Here is a 15,412-nt window from a genome sequence, read left to right on the forward strand (position 1 = left end):
CTATCAATTAGTTTGTATATCTTTTATAGTTATTTTAAGCAAAAAATTCTTGAAAATGGAAGAAGTTGATCAAATTATTTTGAACTCATTTGACAACATTGGATGGTAAGTATTTTTTTCTTAACAAGTACTATAATTTCTTATTTGTTTGTAATTTACTTAAAACTTGAGCATTTTTCACACTTGAAAATTTTTTGAAGGCTTTTTTACTTTGAGTTACAACAAAAGTTATCAAAATAAGTTTACAGTTTAACGTATGCTGTAAACATGCCATTATCGTTTTATAGCCTGTTGGTGTTACAAATTACAAAAAAAATTTTTAGTATACATTTACTGCGACAACCTGTAATTAACCACATCGGTAGGTTTTGTGCAAAAGATGCACACCTACTAGAGAAGTTGCCAACCCCTAATCTAACCTTACCTTTTATAAACTAGTTACAACTTTTAGAAAAAACATTAAAAATAACTTTTTTGTAAACAACTAGGATCAGTCACCAAACTTTTTCTACTTAAATTAAAGCTTAAAATGCCTACTAACTCTTGCAAGTATGTTTGAAGAAATCTACCTAGGCGTAGAATTGTACTGATAGGGAATTAGTATGAATTTTACTTTCAAATTTCAAAAACTTTTTTACAAAACAAAACTTTTTTACAGTGAATTTGCGAAGAAACATGAGGAGTTGTCAGAACTGACGACGGAGGAAATTGTTGAAGCCACTGTCAACTGCCTCAAAATAATCGACCCCGACTTCAAAATGTCTTCAAAGTTTCCACCCGGTTAGTAATGCTGATGAAATTGATTTATTAAGCTGTTTTATTACTGTTATTGTTTGGTGTTTATCATTGGGTTCGTTTTAAGTTCATCTTGTCTTCATTTGAGTTATATTTATTAAAATATTTACAATTTTATTTAAGATGTCTTTGTTAAAGTTTGCCATATATAGTTAAAAGCTAAATTGTTTAGTCCAAAAATTCTGTGATTGAGATCTGTATAATTTTTTTAACGTGACTAGATTTTTCTGAAATTTTTGATGTGCTAAATACAAATTAAAACTTTTAAACTTTCATTTCGTTAAAATCAACATTAGTTTTTGAAATTTTCTTGCATCTTATTATAGAGTTCTATTTCAAATGGTGATACAAAGCCAATAACTGTAATTGAACTGTTTGAATATACTTTTCAAACTCCAAGACAAATTTTTGACATAATTTCATCAGTTAATTAAGGTCAAACAATTATAAAACAAATGTAAATTAAGTTAATTAAGATTAAGCGCATGAACAAAGCTCATGCAGAACTAATCAAATTACAAGTATATTTGTATTACTTTGTGATGCAAATAATAACCTCAATACTGTGGTTTATTGAACAAAATAAAAAATGCTCAAACTTTTTTGGTTCAAGGACCTGGATACACAAAAAGACCTCTCGGTCATCAAGTTGCATACCCAGCTTAATCAAAGTTATAATGACCTTAAAATGAAAAAGAAAAAAAAAACTTTACAGTCAAAATTTAAACTCTAAAACGAAAAACTCTATTAAAAATAATATTAAACATTACAACATTAGATATTTTTCCAAAAAAAAGTATCCAAAAAAAGATTGGTTTTTATATAATAGTCATTAAAATTAGTAGTTATTTAAGTTCAAAAAATTATAATTGAAAATCTGAATCAGGAATGTCCGCGAGGTTTCGGGTGGGCACGACGATCGCTCAGGCGTGCCAGAAGGTCGGGTACAAGGGCGAGATCGGGTACCAGACATTTTTGTACCACAGCCAATCAGAGATCAGGAAGGTGTTCATGTTCCTCGTGGAAAAGCTGCCCAAGGGAAACGATCAGGAAGATGACAGCGCAGGTTGGTTTTTTTTTAACTAAAAGTAGTTATTTCAAAACAATATTATATTTTCATTTGTTTTTTGTTGTTAAAAATGATTATAGGTTATTGACATAACTTTATGATTAAAGTTTATATCTTTATCTTTAACTTTTTTTAGAATTTTCATTTATACGTTTTTGAACTAAAAAGTATGAATATGTGTTTTCTTATTTATATTTACGTGATAAGCTAAAAAAAATTTTTTTTTGATTTATATTTATTAAACTTGACTAGTTTGTTACTATAAATTAAAAAAAATTGTTTTCAAAACTTTAGAATCCTCTTCACTTTTGCAAAAGAGAATAGCGCAAGTACTGAAGAAACAATCTAATTTGTTCTGGCTGCCTCCCTACTGTATGAAGCAGAACAAATGTTACCAATACAGAACGACGCATGATGCTGTAAACAAGTGTTTTGAAGCTGACAAGATTACATGTTGGTTGTTTATTACACTTATAATATTTTTCAAATTTATATTAGAGTAGGCTTATAAAAATGTAAAGCCGATTTCAGTAAAATTAACTTTGATTTCAGTGTTTGTTTTTTTTTTTACAATCAAAACACAAATAAATGTAAACAAGTCTTAATAAAACGTACAATAAACTTATTTTATATGTTAAAAAAAAAAAAAAGAAGTTTTATGACTGTAAGATTTCAAAAATGTAAATTTACGTGGAATTAAGAAATTATTTTCAAAATTTTCACTCGTGCAAAGTTTACGACTCCTGCAAAAGTGTCTTAGTGCAAAACTGACCCGTCTCGTTTTTAAGCATTTTATTTTTAGTCCAGTATATGTTTAATGATGTTTAAAAAAAAGAATAGTATCTTTTTTTAGTAGTATATATAAATAACTAGTTTTAATACCTAAAAGTTACAACACTGTTGTAGCTTATGTTTCTATTTAGTTTAATATCGCCAATAAAAGATATTATGATTATATATCTTGGAAAATAGATTTAAGAGTATATAGTGCAAGCAAGGTTACTATTGTTTTAACAAACAATTTTTGTTGTTTTGAAATTTAGATGGCTTTCATAGTTAAGAAAAATAAACATGTTACATGTCATAAGTTTTTAAAATAGTTTTATTTATTCCAAACTTGGCTTTTTCGCACAGCAGGCTTTAATTTTGTGTAATTAATTTACTGTTGTAGTTAGTATCTAATCTTGTAACCAACTACTTGATATAATGATGCTAAATTTAGGAATGTATTTTAAAAATAAAAAAACTAAGTATGTTATTAGTTTAAGTTTGGTTTAATTATTTTATTACAGTTCATAATTTTACGTTACTTATAAAGTATTTCTTCAAGTACAGTTTCAAAAAACCAATAAATCACCAAAAATTTGTTTAAATATTAAAATAACAAAATATAATTTAAAACCAGCCAGTTACCAACAAAAAGTTTACAAACCCTGCTGTACAGTGTACATTGACCACAAAAAAAAATTTATGAAAAGCTACAATTAAATTCTTAAAAATGTACCAAATTTGTAAATGATCGTCAGCACCTGTTGCGCTCATTCCTTAACAGCATAACTTATTTGATTGTGTAGTTGTTCTAGGTATAACTATTTTAGAGTCTTCAAACTAGATAAATACCTATTGTAAATAATTCAGGCATGCAAGAGAAAGTAGCCACAAAGTTGATGTTGGTTCCATCGTTGTTTGAAGACAACGTGGTTGGCCTGTGCAGTGATAAGTGTTCTGATGAAAATCAGGTTATTGTATAACTATATTAAATTTAACTGTTCAAAAATATAGGTTAAATCGTTTGCTAACAAAAGATCCTAGTGAACTAACTTCACTGAAATATAAATAAAAACAAATTGTACAGTAATCTTCCTTTATTGTACCAACATATGTTTCTGTGTGTTAATGAATCAACACACTTCAACTGGGTTCTGTAAAAAAATAATTACTGTAATGAAACAATAGAAGCATAGAATAAAGTAGGTGCATACATTTTTTCATTAAAATAAAATATTTTTTACAGATAATAGTTAATAGTAGGTAAAATATAAACCTACTAAACATAAAAAGTAAATTAACAAACTTTGCAATACAAATTAAATAGTTGAAATAACCTCATTTATATTGTGACGTAATTATTAGATGTAATGAATGTATTTTGTTCATTCGTTAACAACAGTAAAATTTGGATCAGTTATTCTTTCCATTAACCTGAGTTGTTTATATTATGATTTGTTGTTTTGTTGTGTATTTTAGTTTACTTTACTTGTTTTAGACTTAATAATCACAAATATTATATAATTTTATAACAGTTGAATTTAATATTAAGTATTTTACCTGTTATTAACTATTATCTGTAGAAAATATTTTATTTAATGAAAACATGTATACACATACTTTATTCTATGTTTCTATTGTTTCATTACAGTAATTATTTTTTTACAGAACCCAGTTGAAGTGTGTTGATTCGTTAACACACAGAAACATATGTTGGTACAATAAAGGAAGATTACTGTACAATTTGTTTTTATTTTATATTATATTTATTCATATTACAAATGATGTAAGTGAGTTTTTACAAAGTCTCTTTTGTGTATTGTGTAGTTTTGACTAGTTTTTAAAGTTGTTATTGGTTGTAATGTTTATATATGATGTCTATCATTTTACCCTGCCTTTATTTAAGCGTGTAAGGGGTCATAAAGTATACTAATTATTTTATTTACAAACATTAAACCTACCTTCAATTAAAGTGTAAACATTAAAAGAAGTTAAAATTAACATTTTTAGATATATGAATTCAAAGCTTTAAAGTTTTTACTTTTCTCTATTAGTATATCAAAATTTTACTTTGTGAGTTTCACTGAAAATAAACTTTATCCAAGAGTTTTTATTTGAAACAATTTTTTTTGTTTTATTAAACAAAAGAAGAATTATTATAATTAAATATTAGTTAATGAAGACAAGACTTTATATCCTAAACACCCAAGCAAGCAAGGTCTGTCGTAAAACATTGTTTTCATTATTTAAGATTTTATTGTGCCTTTTTGTATGTATAATTATGTTTGTAAAGTTCCATTTAACTGTTTTTATTTTGTTTGATTGAGAACCTCTTACGTAAAGTAAAAATTTACATATTTATTACTTGCTATCTGATAGCTCAGATAAAACTCAATAAAATAGGATTAACTTATAAAAATCAAAGTGGACCTCCCTATGCCCTTAAATGAGTTTGTTTTTACTTGTAGTTCTAAATCAAACAATATAAAGGTCCTAACAATAAAAAGATTTCACAAACAGTTCCATTGAATTATTATAGAATATTATAACTATTAAAAAACTTTAAAAAAGTTCATCGAAGCCTTTTTTTGATAAAAAATTTATACTTAGCAGAATTCTGATGAAACTAAAGATTCTAAATTGAAACGAAAAGAAGACTATCAGTGGAAGGACGTGTCTTTCACTACTGGTAGTTTTAATAACTAATGTTTTTTCGCAAAGATTACTTTTTTCAGAGTTTAAAGAACAAAGTTTGAAACAAAAATTAAACTAAATGATATAGCAGTAGTAATTCATTAACATGTTTTTTTTTTTACTTTTTAAAGGTTAACTATATGCAAAAGGTTCGTAAACTATTTCAATTGAATGAATGTTTAATAAAGTTTCATTACTTCAGTTTAGCTTTTTTTATTACTTTACCAATAGAATCGTTTATGTTTGCTAATTTTTACTTAGTAACAACCTAATCAGGTGAAAACATCGATTTGGAGACGTCGTATGATGACGTAATAAAGAGCATTTGCAATGACGTGGTTGCGGTCAATCAAGCGAAAGGTTCTCGGTTCACCAACACAAGAGACCTTCAATTCACCGTTGAAGAGGTATTTTGCTTACAAGTTGTACATAGTATTAACTGGTTTTTGTTTTATAATGCCATATGAGAACCATATGTTTTTTTTCATATAAATCGGATTTTTTTGATGATCAGGAAGAAACAGACAAAGAAAAGCCTCCAGTTCCGAAGAAGAGAACTTCAGTGAAACAGGATACTAACGAAGAACATGAAAATAAAGAAAACGAACAAGTAGAGCAAGAGGTTATTTATAACTTGCTTGAAGTAATTTCTTTTTCTTAATCAAAGACTGTTATTAAAAGACTCAAAGACTCTTAAGTTTTTTTATTCAAAGACTTATGGTAACTTAAAGAATTTCGCTCTTAATTTATACAGCACTTAAAATAAAATTTTATTTATTTTATACCTAATTTTTGAGATATTAGTTTTAAAACTTAAGGCAGTATTAAAATAAATTAAATTTTTCTTTGCCTCTTACAAATTAATGCAGTCATTGATGTTTGGTTTTAGTCACGCATATTAGTTTTGTTTTTATATTGTGTTTAATGTTTTATATTTGTTGCAGAACGCAGAAGATTCCGAAGAACCTGAAGCTGAGACGGAAGAAGTTTTGAAGGAACAAGTGGAAAATTTGAACGTGGAAATTAAAAGTTTGAACAACGACAAAACTCAAGCTGAAGATAAAATAAAAGAAACTGAAATGCTTGTTGAACAGGTTTTTTAGTGTTTTGTTATTTATTTTTACATGGTAAAAAAATTAGTAAAGATCACATACAAAAAATCTCATGTACAGATTTAAACTAGTTTGGTTTATCAACAATCACATCTACTACTAAAGATGGTTTTTCTAAACACTACATATATTCAATTGCAAATATTTAAAAAAAAATGCAAACCTCTTTTTAGTGATAAACAGTTAAATATTTTTTGTTACAGTTGACAGAAGAACTGGAAAAGCTGACTGTGGTTGTGAAGGAAGAAAAAGACAAGCTGAAAACAAAAACAAGAGTTGTTAAGCTGATAGCGAATTCAAAAGAAAACATTGGAAAACTGAAGGTAGTGTAATTCAGTGGTTTTCAATATTTTAAAAGCTTTGCACTGCACATTTAATTACTTAAGACTTCTTTACATTTTAGACTTTTAAAAGTGTAAACTAGTAAAAAAACACTATTTTTTATTTCTTGATTGTTTCAGTACACATAGGTTGTGTAATACTTTATGTAAGTTCTCAAAACATTTTTTTAATTTAAGTTTACTTTTAAATTTTTTTAATTGTGTCAACAAAAAATATTTATGAGAAATTATTTTGTGTAAGCATATAAAGCATAGAAATTTAGACATTTTAGTACATACCGGTTTAAAACTATTTTAGATACGTAAAGCTATAAAAAAATTGTTGGCTTTTTTGTAAAGGTTTTTACGAATTAAGTTATTATTTTTAAATATTAAATTCAATCAAAAATCACTAACAAAATATTTTTTATAAAATTTTTTCACCACTCAACATCACTTTTAACTAGTAGACAAATATTTTTGAAGGACCTGATAGAGACAAATGAGAAGAGAAAAGAAGAACTCGATAAAATGTGGGAAGACAGAAGGGTTCCGTTGCAAGATGAAATTGATAAATTGGAAGAAGAACTTGGAAAGAACAAGGTTTATTTTATGCTTTCTTTCTTGAAGTTGCAGTTAGATAGGAAAAAACCAAAAAAAAATTAGTTTAAAAGACTTTTTTACCTTAAAATTTGTTTATGTAGTAAGTAAATTGACTAGTTGTTAAGTGTTTTTAACAATGTATGAGTGGCAATTAGAAAGATATGTTTCTTTACAACCTATTAAACTTATTTTTTGATTCACAAACTAGCCAATAACAGTATTCGTTCAATACACTTACTCAAATATTATTGTAGGTTGACACAGAAGCAATGCTGAAGGAAATTCAAGAAATTCGCAGAAAAATGCGAGGAGTCATGGTTGACACGAAAAACAAAGACGAAGTCGTTCAACAACTTGTAAGTTTTCATGATATATGCCTTTCTGTTTTGCCTTTATTGTGTATGTTGACATTAGTCTATTTTTATTGAAACAAAACGTCTATAATTGAAAAAATATATTCACACTAAAATTTAAAAAAATCACCTGAAAAGACGTAATTTATAATCAAACTATCAAGAACTAACAAATTAACAGTATTAGACACTTTTACAAACAGTATTTGACCTATATTGTAAAGGTTTACAAGCGTTTATAAATCTTTTAGCGTTGATATTGAATTTAAAAAATTGTTTATAAAAATCTCAAGAAAAATATTTAACTCGCACTTATTGGCATAGTTTTTCTTTAATTAGATCAGTAAAAGCAAAATGATTGAATCATACTTATTTTCATCTCTTATTTTAATAACTTATTTTCACAAATACTTTTTTGTAATGATTTAAGCTTTTTTTTCATTCCACAATCAATTAAATTTAGTTTACTCTACTTCTAAGTATTCCTTTACACACGATATGTTTTAAAACAAAGTTGGCTTAGTTGAAAATCAATCTCGAAAGCTTAAGTCAAATAGCTCAACAATAGAATTCCCCCAAACAGAAACAGGAGCTGGAATCGATGGACAAGCAGCGCAGGAGGACTTCTTACACGCGGAGGATCATGGAGATTGTGGCGAGCATCCACAAGCAGAAGCAGGGGATCGCCAAGATCCTGGGAGACAACCAGGAGACGCAGAAGGTCATCAACCAGATCAGCGGGAGGATCGACCGGACATTCGCCGTCGCCGACGAAGTCTTCTTCAAGGTACTTGTTTGTTTTTGTGATACAAGTAATAGTTTTTACTTATTTTAAATTATTCCTAGGTTTAATGTTTTTGTTTATGCATTTCTCAAAAGTTTTTTTTTTGTTCTTTGCCGATGCCGATTAAGTTTTTTTTTAATTTAATGTTAAAAGCACTACCCTTAATTTTTCGATGTATTTTTCTGTTTTGCTGTCAGCTCTCAATTCTTAAATTTGTTTAAAGATGAACACTTTACTTTTAAGGTCGCCGATGAATTATTGTTCAATGCTTGATTTGTTTGTATTTTACAAAAGTTTAACAGTTCTTAGTTTAAGCGACACAAACAATTAATAGCTATTTATCTTAGAGCTAAACTCAACAGTTTTAACAATAAGTTATTCAAACATTTTTTAAGTTTTTAACCTAATTTTAATTTCACTAAACGCAATTTCATTTATCTCATCATACACATTTTAACTTGTGTTTTACAAGTTACTATTTTATTCAATAAAAATTAAAATACCTACTTTCGTTTTTTAAAACATTAAAGTGTATACTTAACACTCAATTATTTTTAAAAGGATGCGAAGAAAGACGACAATGTGCGACAGGCGTACAAGTACCTTGTCGCACTGCACGACGGTTGCAACCAACTCATCACAACAGTGCAACAAACAGGTTCCATTGTCAGGGAAATCAGAGAACTCGAACAACAGGTTGACTTTAGTACTGTTAAAGTAATTCATTTAAGGTTTTTTGTTCAATAAGTTGGTATGTTTTTACGTAATTAGGTGTAACGAATAAGATATTCGAAGAGAAAATTGTAAATTGCATTTTTCTTATTTTTTCAAACACAAGTAAGATATTAATGAGTGATTAATCTATTTCAAACTTTAAAAAGAACTTTGTTTTAGAACTGTTGTATCTATCATTTTATTTTGTAAAATTCTTAAACCGAAACTGTTAAACAATTAAATTGATTAGTAAAATATTAGATTTTTAAATATTGTTTCCATATACAACATCTGCAAATTTTAATTCATATGTAGTTTTTCTTTTGTTCCAATCAAACAGATTGACAAGGAGCTGACCAAAAACGCGGAAGAAAACCTCAAGAAGATTATCCGCGATTACAAGGAAATGAAGAAAGAAAACCAGCAGCTCATCAAACAGATAAAACAGAACAGAAAGTAGCTGCTATATTTGATGTTTTAAACTAAGATAACACCTCGCAAGTTATTTCTTTTGTTTTCATTAACTATTATTTCTTTCAATTATAACAAATTTAAACAGTATTCTTTCTTTATTCAAGGCAGTTACTTCAGCTTCTATTCTTTCCTAACAGTATTTATTTTTTAAAGAGCTCCGTTGAAGTGTGTTAACCCGTTAACACACAGAAACATATGTTAGTGTAATAAAGAAAGAATACTGTTTAAATTTGTTATTATTTCATATTCCAGTGAACTTGTTTCGCTAGGATCTTTATTATCAAACGCTTAAATTTATATTTTGAATAGTTATTTTTGAATTGTGTTTCTTATGAAAAAACTTTTGAAATGTTTTATCGCAGTATATATTTATTTAACACAGCAGTTTTATGACTTATACGTTGTGGTATGTATTTCATGTGCAATCATTATTTATTTTTCACTAATCAAAAATTGTCACTAAATTATTATTCATGCTATTTAAATACATTTTTATCTAAACTAAATAAAATTAGCATTTCGTTCAAAAGTAAACTATAACAAATTTGTACCACCAAGTGTAAAAAAAAATCTAATTAAACCAACAAGATACTGTGCGAGACTATTTTTAAGTTGTGAAAAATTAAAAATATATTAGTTGAGTTATGTTATGTGTAGCTAACTTAGTTAAATACCAAACTATACAATAAAAAAAAAGTATAGTTTTTTGAAAACTCCAAGTAAGTTTTATAAAAAGTGAATTTTTGTTTAGTTGCTAAAAAAATAAAGAAGAAGATGTTTAAATTGTAAATGAACGATATTTTTAAACCTGTAGTTTTAGTTTTAAAATGTTGCTACATATACTAAATCTGAACTAATTAACTTGCCTTAAAGTACAATATATTGAAACTAAGTATTAATTTAGGAATTTATAGTTAACCTTTTAACTCAAATCTTCATCAAGTTTTAACAATACATTTTTCTTCTTACCGGAGTTATAATAAATCTGATTAATTTTTAGTTGTAGGTTTAATTTTAGGGGCGTAAATTACTTTTTTTTTTACAATTTGATCTTATTTTGTAGAGTTTTATCTATAAAATTGAAGACCTTAAACCAAAAATAAAGATTATTGTTTACTTAAAAAGTATTAAAAACTTAAAAAGTTCCTTACAAAAGACTGTTGTTAGAATTACAAAAATCAAATTCTTGAAATATGAGGTATATTTCAAATACGTTGGAGAATTTTTATTCACCGTTTAATTTTTCTTCTATAAAGAACCTAATCTAGACTCCAATGTTATCTGGCTATATCTAAAAATTAGTTTCGATATTAAAAATTAGTATAAATCCACAAAGCACCTGGTAAAAAAGTTTTTTTTTGAATATTTGGTTACTATTGTGTACATTTAAGTTTATTTTAAGAAACAATTTTCTTAAGTTATGAGTTTATATAAGTTATTTCTTAACAATACTCAAAACTTTCTTAGTTGATACATCTTATAATAGTGTAACTGCAAAAATATTTAAAGCAATTTTCTGTTGAAGCAATCAAAAGTTTTATCAGACAATATTTTTAGTTCATTAACATTTCATTGATATAAGCTTATTTCCAATTGTAACCAAAATTATCAATAAATAGCACAATTTTAGATAAAGTTTAAAAAACAAGCAATAAAAGTTTCAGCCTTACGATAAGATTTATTATCAGTGTTTTGTTAATTTTTAATAAAGTCTAAGTCTTATTAGATATTTAATTAATTTTTTAGCTCTTTTGTAAGAACAATAACTAATTGACCGTTTTTCAACTTTGTTACGAAATATATTTTACTATCAAAATTTTTGATAAAACTCTAATTTTACGATTAAAATTTAGTTAGTGCTTCCTTGCCTTTCAAAAATTTATACATGTACATAAATTTAATTGGCTTTTAATTTAAAATTGTATTTTCATGTTTTGCAACTTACCAAACTTTTACAAAATTTCAAAAACATGTAATTAGTAAGAATTTGAAACTTTAAGAAAACTCGAAAATTTATATAAAAAGCATGTTTTTTTTATTTTTTTAAAATTTGGTCGTTAGTTTATTAAGTCAACTTTTATCTTATTTAACTTTGTTCTTTTATCACACTTTTTTAAATTATTGACGGATAAGATAGTTTCAAAACTATTAGAAATACGTCTATATTAATAGTTTATTGAACGACAAAAAAACGCTCAAAACATTTAGTCCTAGGACCTAGTGCACGAAGGACCTTTTGATTATCGAGTCGCACACAACTCGGATACTTTTTAACGTGTAGTCCAAGCAAATAGTTAAAATTAGGAGTTAGTAAGCTGACAACATTTAGCATATGTTTTTTAAAGAGACTGAACTAGTATGAAACCATAGAACCTTTTTTATCCAAAAATATATAAACAATAATAAACAAGTCAGTTTTATTTCCAAACTGAAATCACTAAGTCACTATTGATAATTCTTAAATGTTGCTTAAATACATGTAATGTTTATATCCGTTGTTAATTTATCATCTTATCAAATATACAGAAGTAATGATCCATTGATTAATTTTTCGACGAAAATAAAAAAAAAAACTTTGATATCTGGTGTCTGCACTAAGATGTAAAACAAAGTTTTTATTTAAAACAGTTTCAACTTTAATGGTTTTAATAATGTTCAAAATAATCTTTACTCATTATACCTTTTTTTTTGAAGAGATAAAGCATTTAAATTATTTCCTTAATTTTTTTTCTTGCATAAGTAAAACTAACATACAATCATTTGCCTATAAAAAAACAGTTTAAACTGTAATTAAAAATACATTTCAGTCAAAAAAAATATTGAAATTTGAACAAGTTTATCAGGTTTTAATTATTTGCAGCAGCTTGATAAAATTTAATTAGTAATAAAATATTTAAGAAGATTACAGAAGTAATAGAGTAGTTGAGTAACTTATTTTATAGTATTCTAAACACAAACTAAGTTAAATGTACTTTGATGTCATTTAGATAAAACTACATAGAAACAGTAGAAGTATATATATTTTAAAATGTACTTCAAATAATATAATAAGTAGTTGATAAACAATATAGTATAATAAGTAGAGTTGATAACACAGTGTAATATAATTAGTAGAGTCGATGTTTTTTTATAATTTATTTTAAAATAAACAATATCTTAATTTCATTAACTTTTCAAATAACCTAATGGTTCCTAAGAACTAGGTTTTGGGACAGAACATTTTTGGAGTTTTATATCGTTTAAAAAATAAAAAAATAAGTTATTTTATTCTAAATTTGACAAAGCATAATACTTAGTTTAGTCGTTGGCTACAGTTTTTTGATTAACTTTGATTAAATTTAGCGAATAAAATTTTTATATTGAAAACTGTATGTAAGTTTTCTCAACTATGTCAACTTAGTAGCATAGATTTACAGGATCTCAAATTTAGTTTGTAGGAATAATTTTTTAGATCAAGTCATGTATTCTGTTAAATAAATTGATTTTACACTCAGTGTTTAAAATTTTTTTTTAAGGCGAAGTAGACTTAAACTTTTAAATATAAATTAGTAGCTATTGAACAAAACCCATGGTAAGTAAAAAAAATAATTTCAGCCTAAGCAGTAGCAGAGGTTGTCCATAGATACCCACTGTGTAACAACTATTCATGTTAATAAACTAAAAAACGCAATAAAAAAATTAGTTTCATGATTTCACATGTACGAGTATTACTAACTTCGTTTTGATTTTTTCTGACACTAAATTACTTAAGTTTCATACTGCCTTTCAGTTTATCCAAGTTTAAATAAACTGATGGTTTTATAATATTAATTAAACTTTGATATAAAAATTCTTCTCGGTCTTTTAAGTTAAATGTATTTGAAAGTTTATTCTTTACATTATATAAATTTCAGAAACTAAGTCGTACAAATTAAAAAACACAAAAGAGGCATAAATAGATCGCTAAAAAATGACTTTAAATATGAATATTTCTACATTAAATAAGTTGTTTAACTACAACGATGAAATTAATTTCAGAGGTATTAAGAATTTAAATGGCAGATTGATAAAAAACTAAATTCACTTATAAAACTTAATTTTTAAAACACTTAATGTAACAAAAGAGTAATACGTACAATGAAATCATCACACGCAACAAAATTCATACAAAAACATGTTCAATCCCACACGAACGGGCTGTCGGCTTCTAAGCCCTTCCTGTTCAGCAACTTCTCGAACATGTCCCAATACCCGTCGTAATCCGGCTTCTCGCTGTAACCCAGCGCCCTCACCCGCTCCAAAAACACCACGAACTCCCTGCACGTTCCCCTGCAGATCTCACCCGCTTCCTGCCTCTTGCTCTTCAGCACTTCCCTCATCATCTCCTTCTTGCTCTTCGTTTGATCCTTCAGGATCGGATCCCAAGGGAGTTTCCCGGTGTTGAGCCTGACCAGCACGTAGGCCAGCGACTCCAGGTCGTCCCTTCTGCTCGACGTTCTTCCTCGCATCGTGCCGACGGAGCAGTACTTCTTGGTTCCCCTCATCTTGCGCGTCTTCCTGCGCTGCGCGTGCCTCCCCTCCTCCACGTAGCTGTGCGCGATGCCGAAGTCGATGAGGTAGATGGTGTTTTTGTTGTCGCGCGGTCCCGTCATCAGGTTGTTCGGCTTGACGTCGTTGTGGACCAGCCCGCACGAGTGGATCGACTTCAGCCGCTTTATCACCTGCATGCCGATCATCAGCGTCGTTGTTAATGAAAACTTTCTGTTAGGGGTTTTCCCCAGCAGCTTGAGCAAATCGGTGCCGAGCCGCTCCATCACGAAGCCCTCCTTACCGTCCATCGTGAACCTGCTCCCGACTTTGGGGATTCCCGTGAAGTCGCTCGGCTGCAGCAGGAGGAGGTTCCTGTGCTCGCGCGCCACCGATTCGTCCTCTTCTTCCGCCTTGAGCGACGTCTTCACCACGACGGGGAAGTTCCGGTAGGTGGCGCTGTGCACGCACCCAAACCCGCCCTTGTCGATTTCTTCGAGGAGCTCGAGGTGCTTCGGGTCGAACTGGTCGCTGATGGGTTGCTTTAAAATAACCATGTCTGGAAAATTGTTAAAAGTGATAAATATGATAAAGTTGTTAAAATACATTGATACTTCCACTCTAAACTTTGAGTACACACAGCTTTTACATAAGCTTGTACTTCTAGATGCTGCTAAAATTTTAGATTGGACAAACAGTTGTTTTGGATGTTATTGTGTTTGATAAATTTATAGTAACTGTCATTTTAAATTTTTATATTGTATTAACTTTTATACTTAATGCTTTCAGTAAAAAGTTGCAGATTACAAGGCTTTTCTAAGTTTAAGAACACTGTTTTATTTAAAAGAAATATTTCCTAAGTTATAAATTTTAGTGTTTTGATTTATAGTTGTTGAATAATGCTAAATAACTTTTACTTTTAATTTATAAGCATTTTTTAAAATATATTTTTTTTTCTAATTTGCAGTCTCATACTTAGATTGTGCTGTGCAATTATTAAACAGCCAAGAAGACAATGCTACCAAAAGACTTAAACATTTTGAGTTACAATTAGAACATTTTTGTTAATTAAAATTAGTTCAAAACAGATATCAAAATACATAATTGATTAACTAATAATCCTTTCCAAACAGTGTTAATGTGATTTAAAGTTTTACAGAAAGCAAAAGCTTTAATTAGCAGACACTTAAGGTATGTTTTTCACAACTGATCTAACAAGC

At 28.0% G+C, this 15,412-nt stretch overlaps 2 protein-coding genes across 2 annotated transcripts; one reads left to right on the top strand and one right to left on the bottom strand.

The window, feature by feature from the left end:
* Positions 1–34: 34 nt before the first annotated feature.
* Positions 35–10,065, top strand: LOC145831038 (coiled-coil domain-containing protein 22 homolog). The gene is made up of 15 exons (XM_082938311.1): positions 35–105; positions 659–780; positions 1,682–1,861; positions 2,159–2,317; positions 3,503–3,603; positions 5,246–5,321; positions 5,603–5,733; positions 5,841–5,948; positions 6,271–6,420; positions 6,642–6,761; positions 7,245–7,361; positions 7,616–7,717; positions 8,298–8,501; positions 9,060–9,194; positions 9,553–10,065. Exons 1-15 carry the CDS (start codon positions 56–58, stop codon positions 9,670–9,672), a joined length of 1,875 nt encoding a protein of 624 aa, XP_082794437.1. The 5' UTR covers positions 35–55; the 3' UTR covers positions 9,673–10,065.
* A 3,778-nt stretch (positions 10,066–13,843) lies between these two features.
* On the bottom strand, positions 13,844–14,749 carry LOC145839700 (casein kinase I-like). The gene has a single exon (XM_082947239.1). The coding sequence runs from the start codon at positions 14,747–14,749 to the stop codon at positions 13,844–13,846; it is 906 nt and encodes a 301-aa protein (XP_082803365.1).
* Between the last annotated feature and the right edge of the window lie 663 nt (positions 14,750–15,412).

This window comes from Thalia democratica, chromosome 1, assembly GCF_965202585.1.
Source record: "Thalia democratica chromosome 1, ktThaDemo2.hap1.1, whole genome shotgun sequence".
Taxonomy (NCBI): Eukaryota; Metazoa; Chordata; class Thaliacea; order Salpida; family Salpidae; genus Thalia; species Thalia democratica.

Excerpts from the sequence above, each read along its gene's own strand:
- LOC145831038 (XM_082938311.1), top strand. The coding sequence starts at position 56 with ATGGAAGAAGTTGATCAAATTATTTTGAACTCATTTGACAACATTGGA. Across the intron at positions 106-658 it reads TCATTTGACAACATTGGATG|TGAATTTGCGAAGAAACATG; the intron begins GTAAGTATTTTT and ends ACTTTTTTACAG. Across the intron at positions 2,318-3,502 it reads TGAAGCTGACAAGATTACAT|GCATGCAAGAGAAAGTAGCC; the intron begins GTTGGTTGTTTA and ends TAAATAATTCAG.
- LOC145839700 (XM_082947239.1), bottom strand. The coding sequence starts at position 14,749 with ATGGTTATTTTAAAGCAACCCATCAGCGACCAGTTCGACCCGAAGCAC.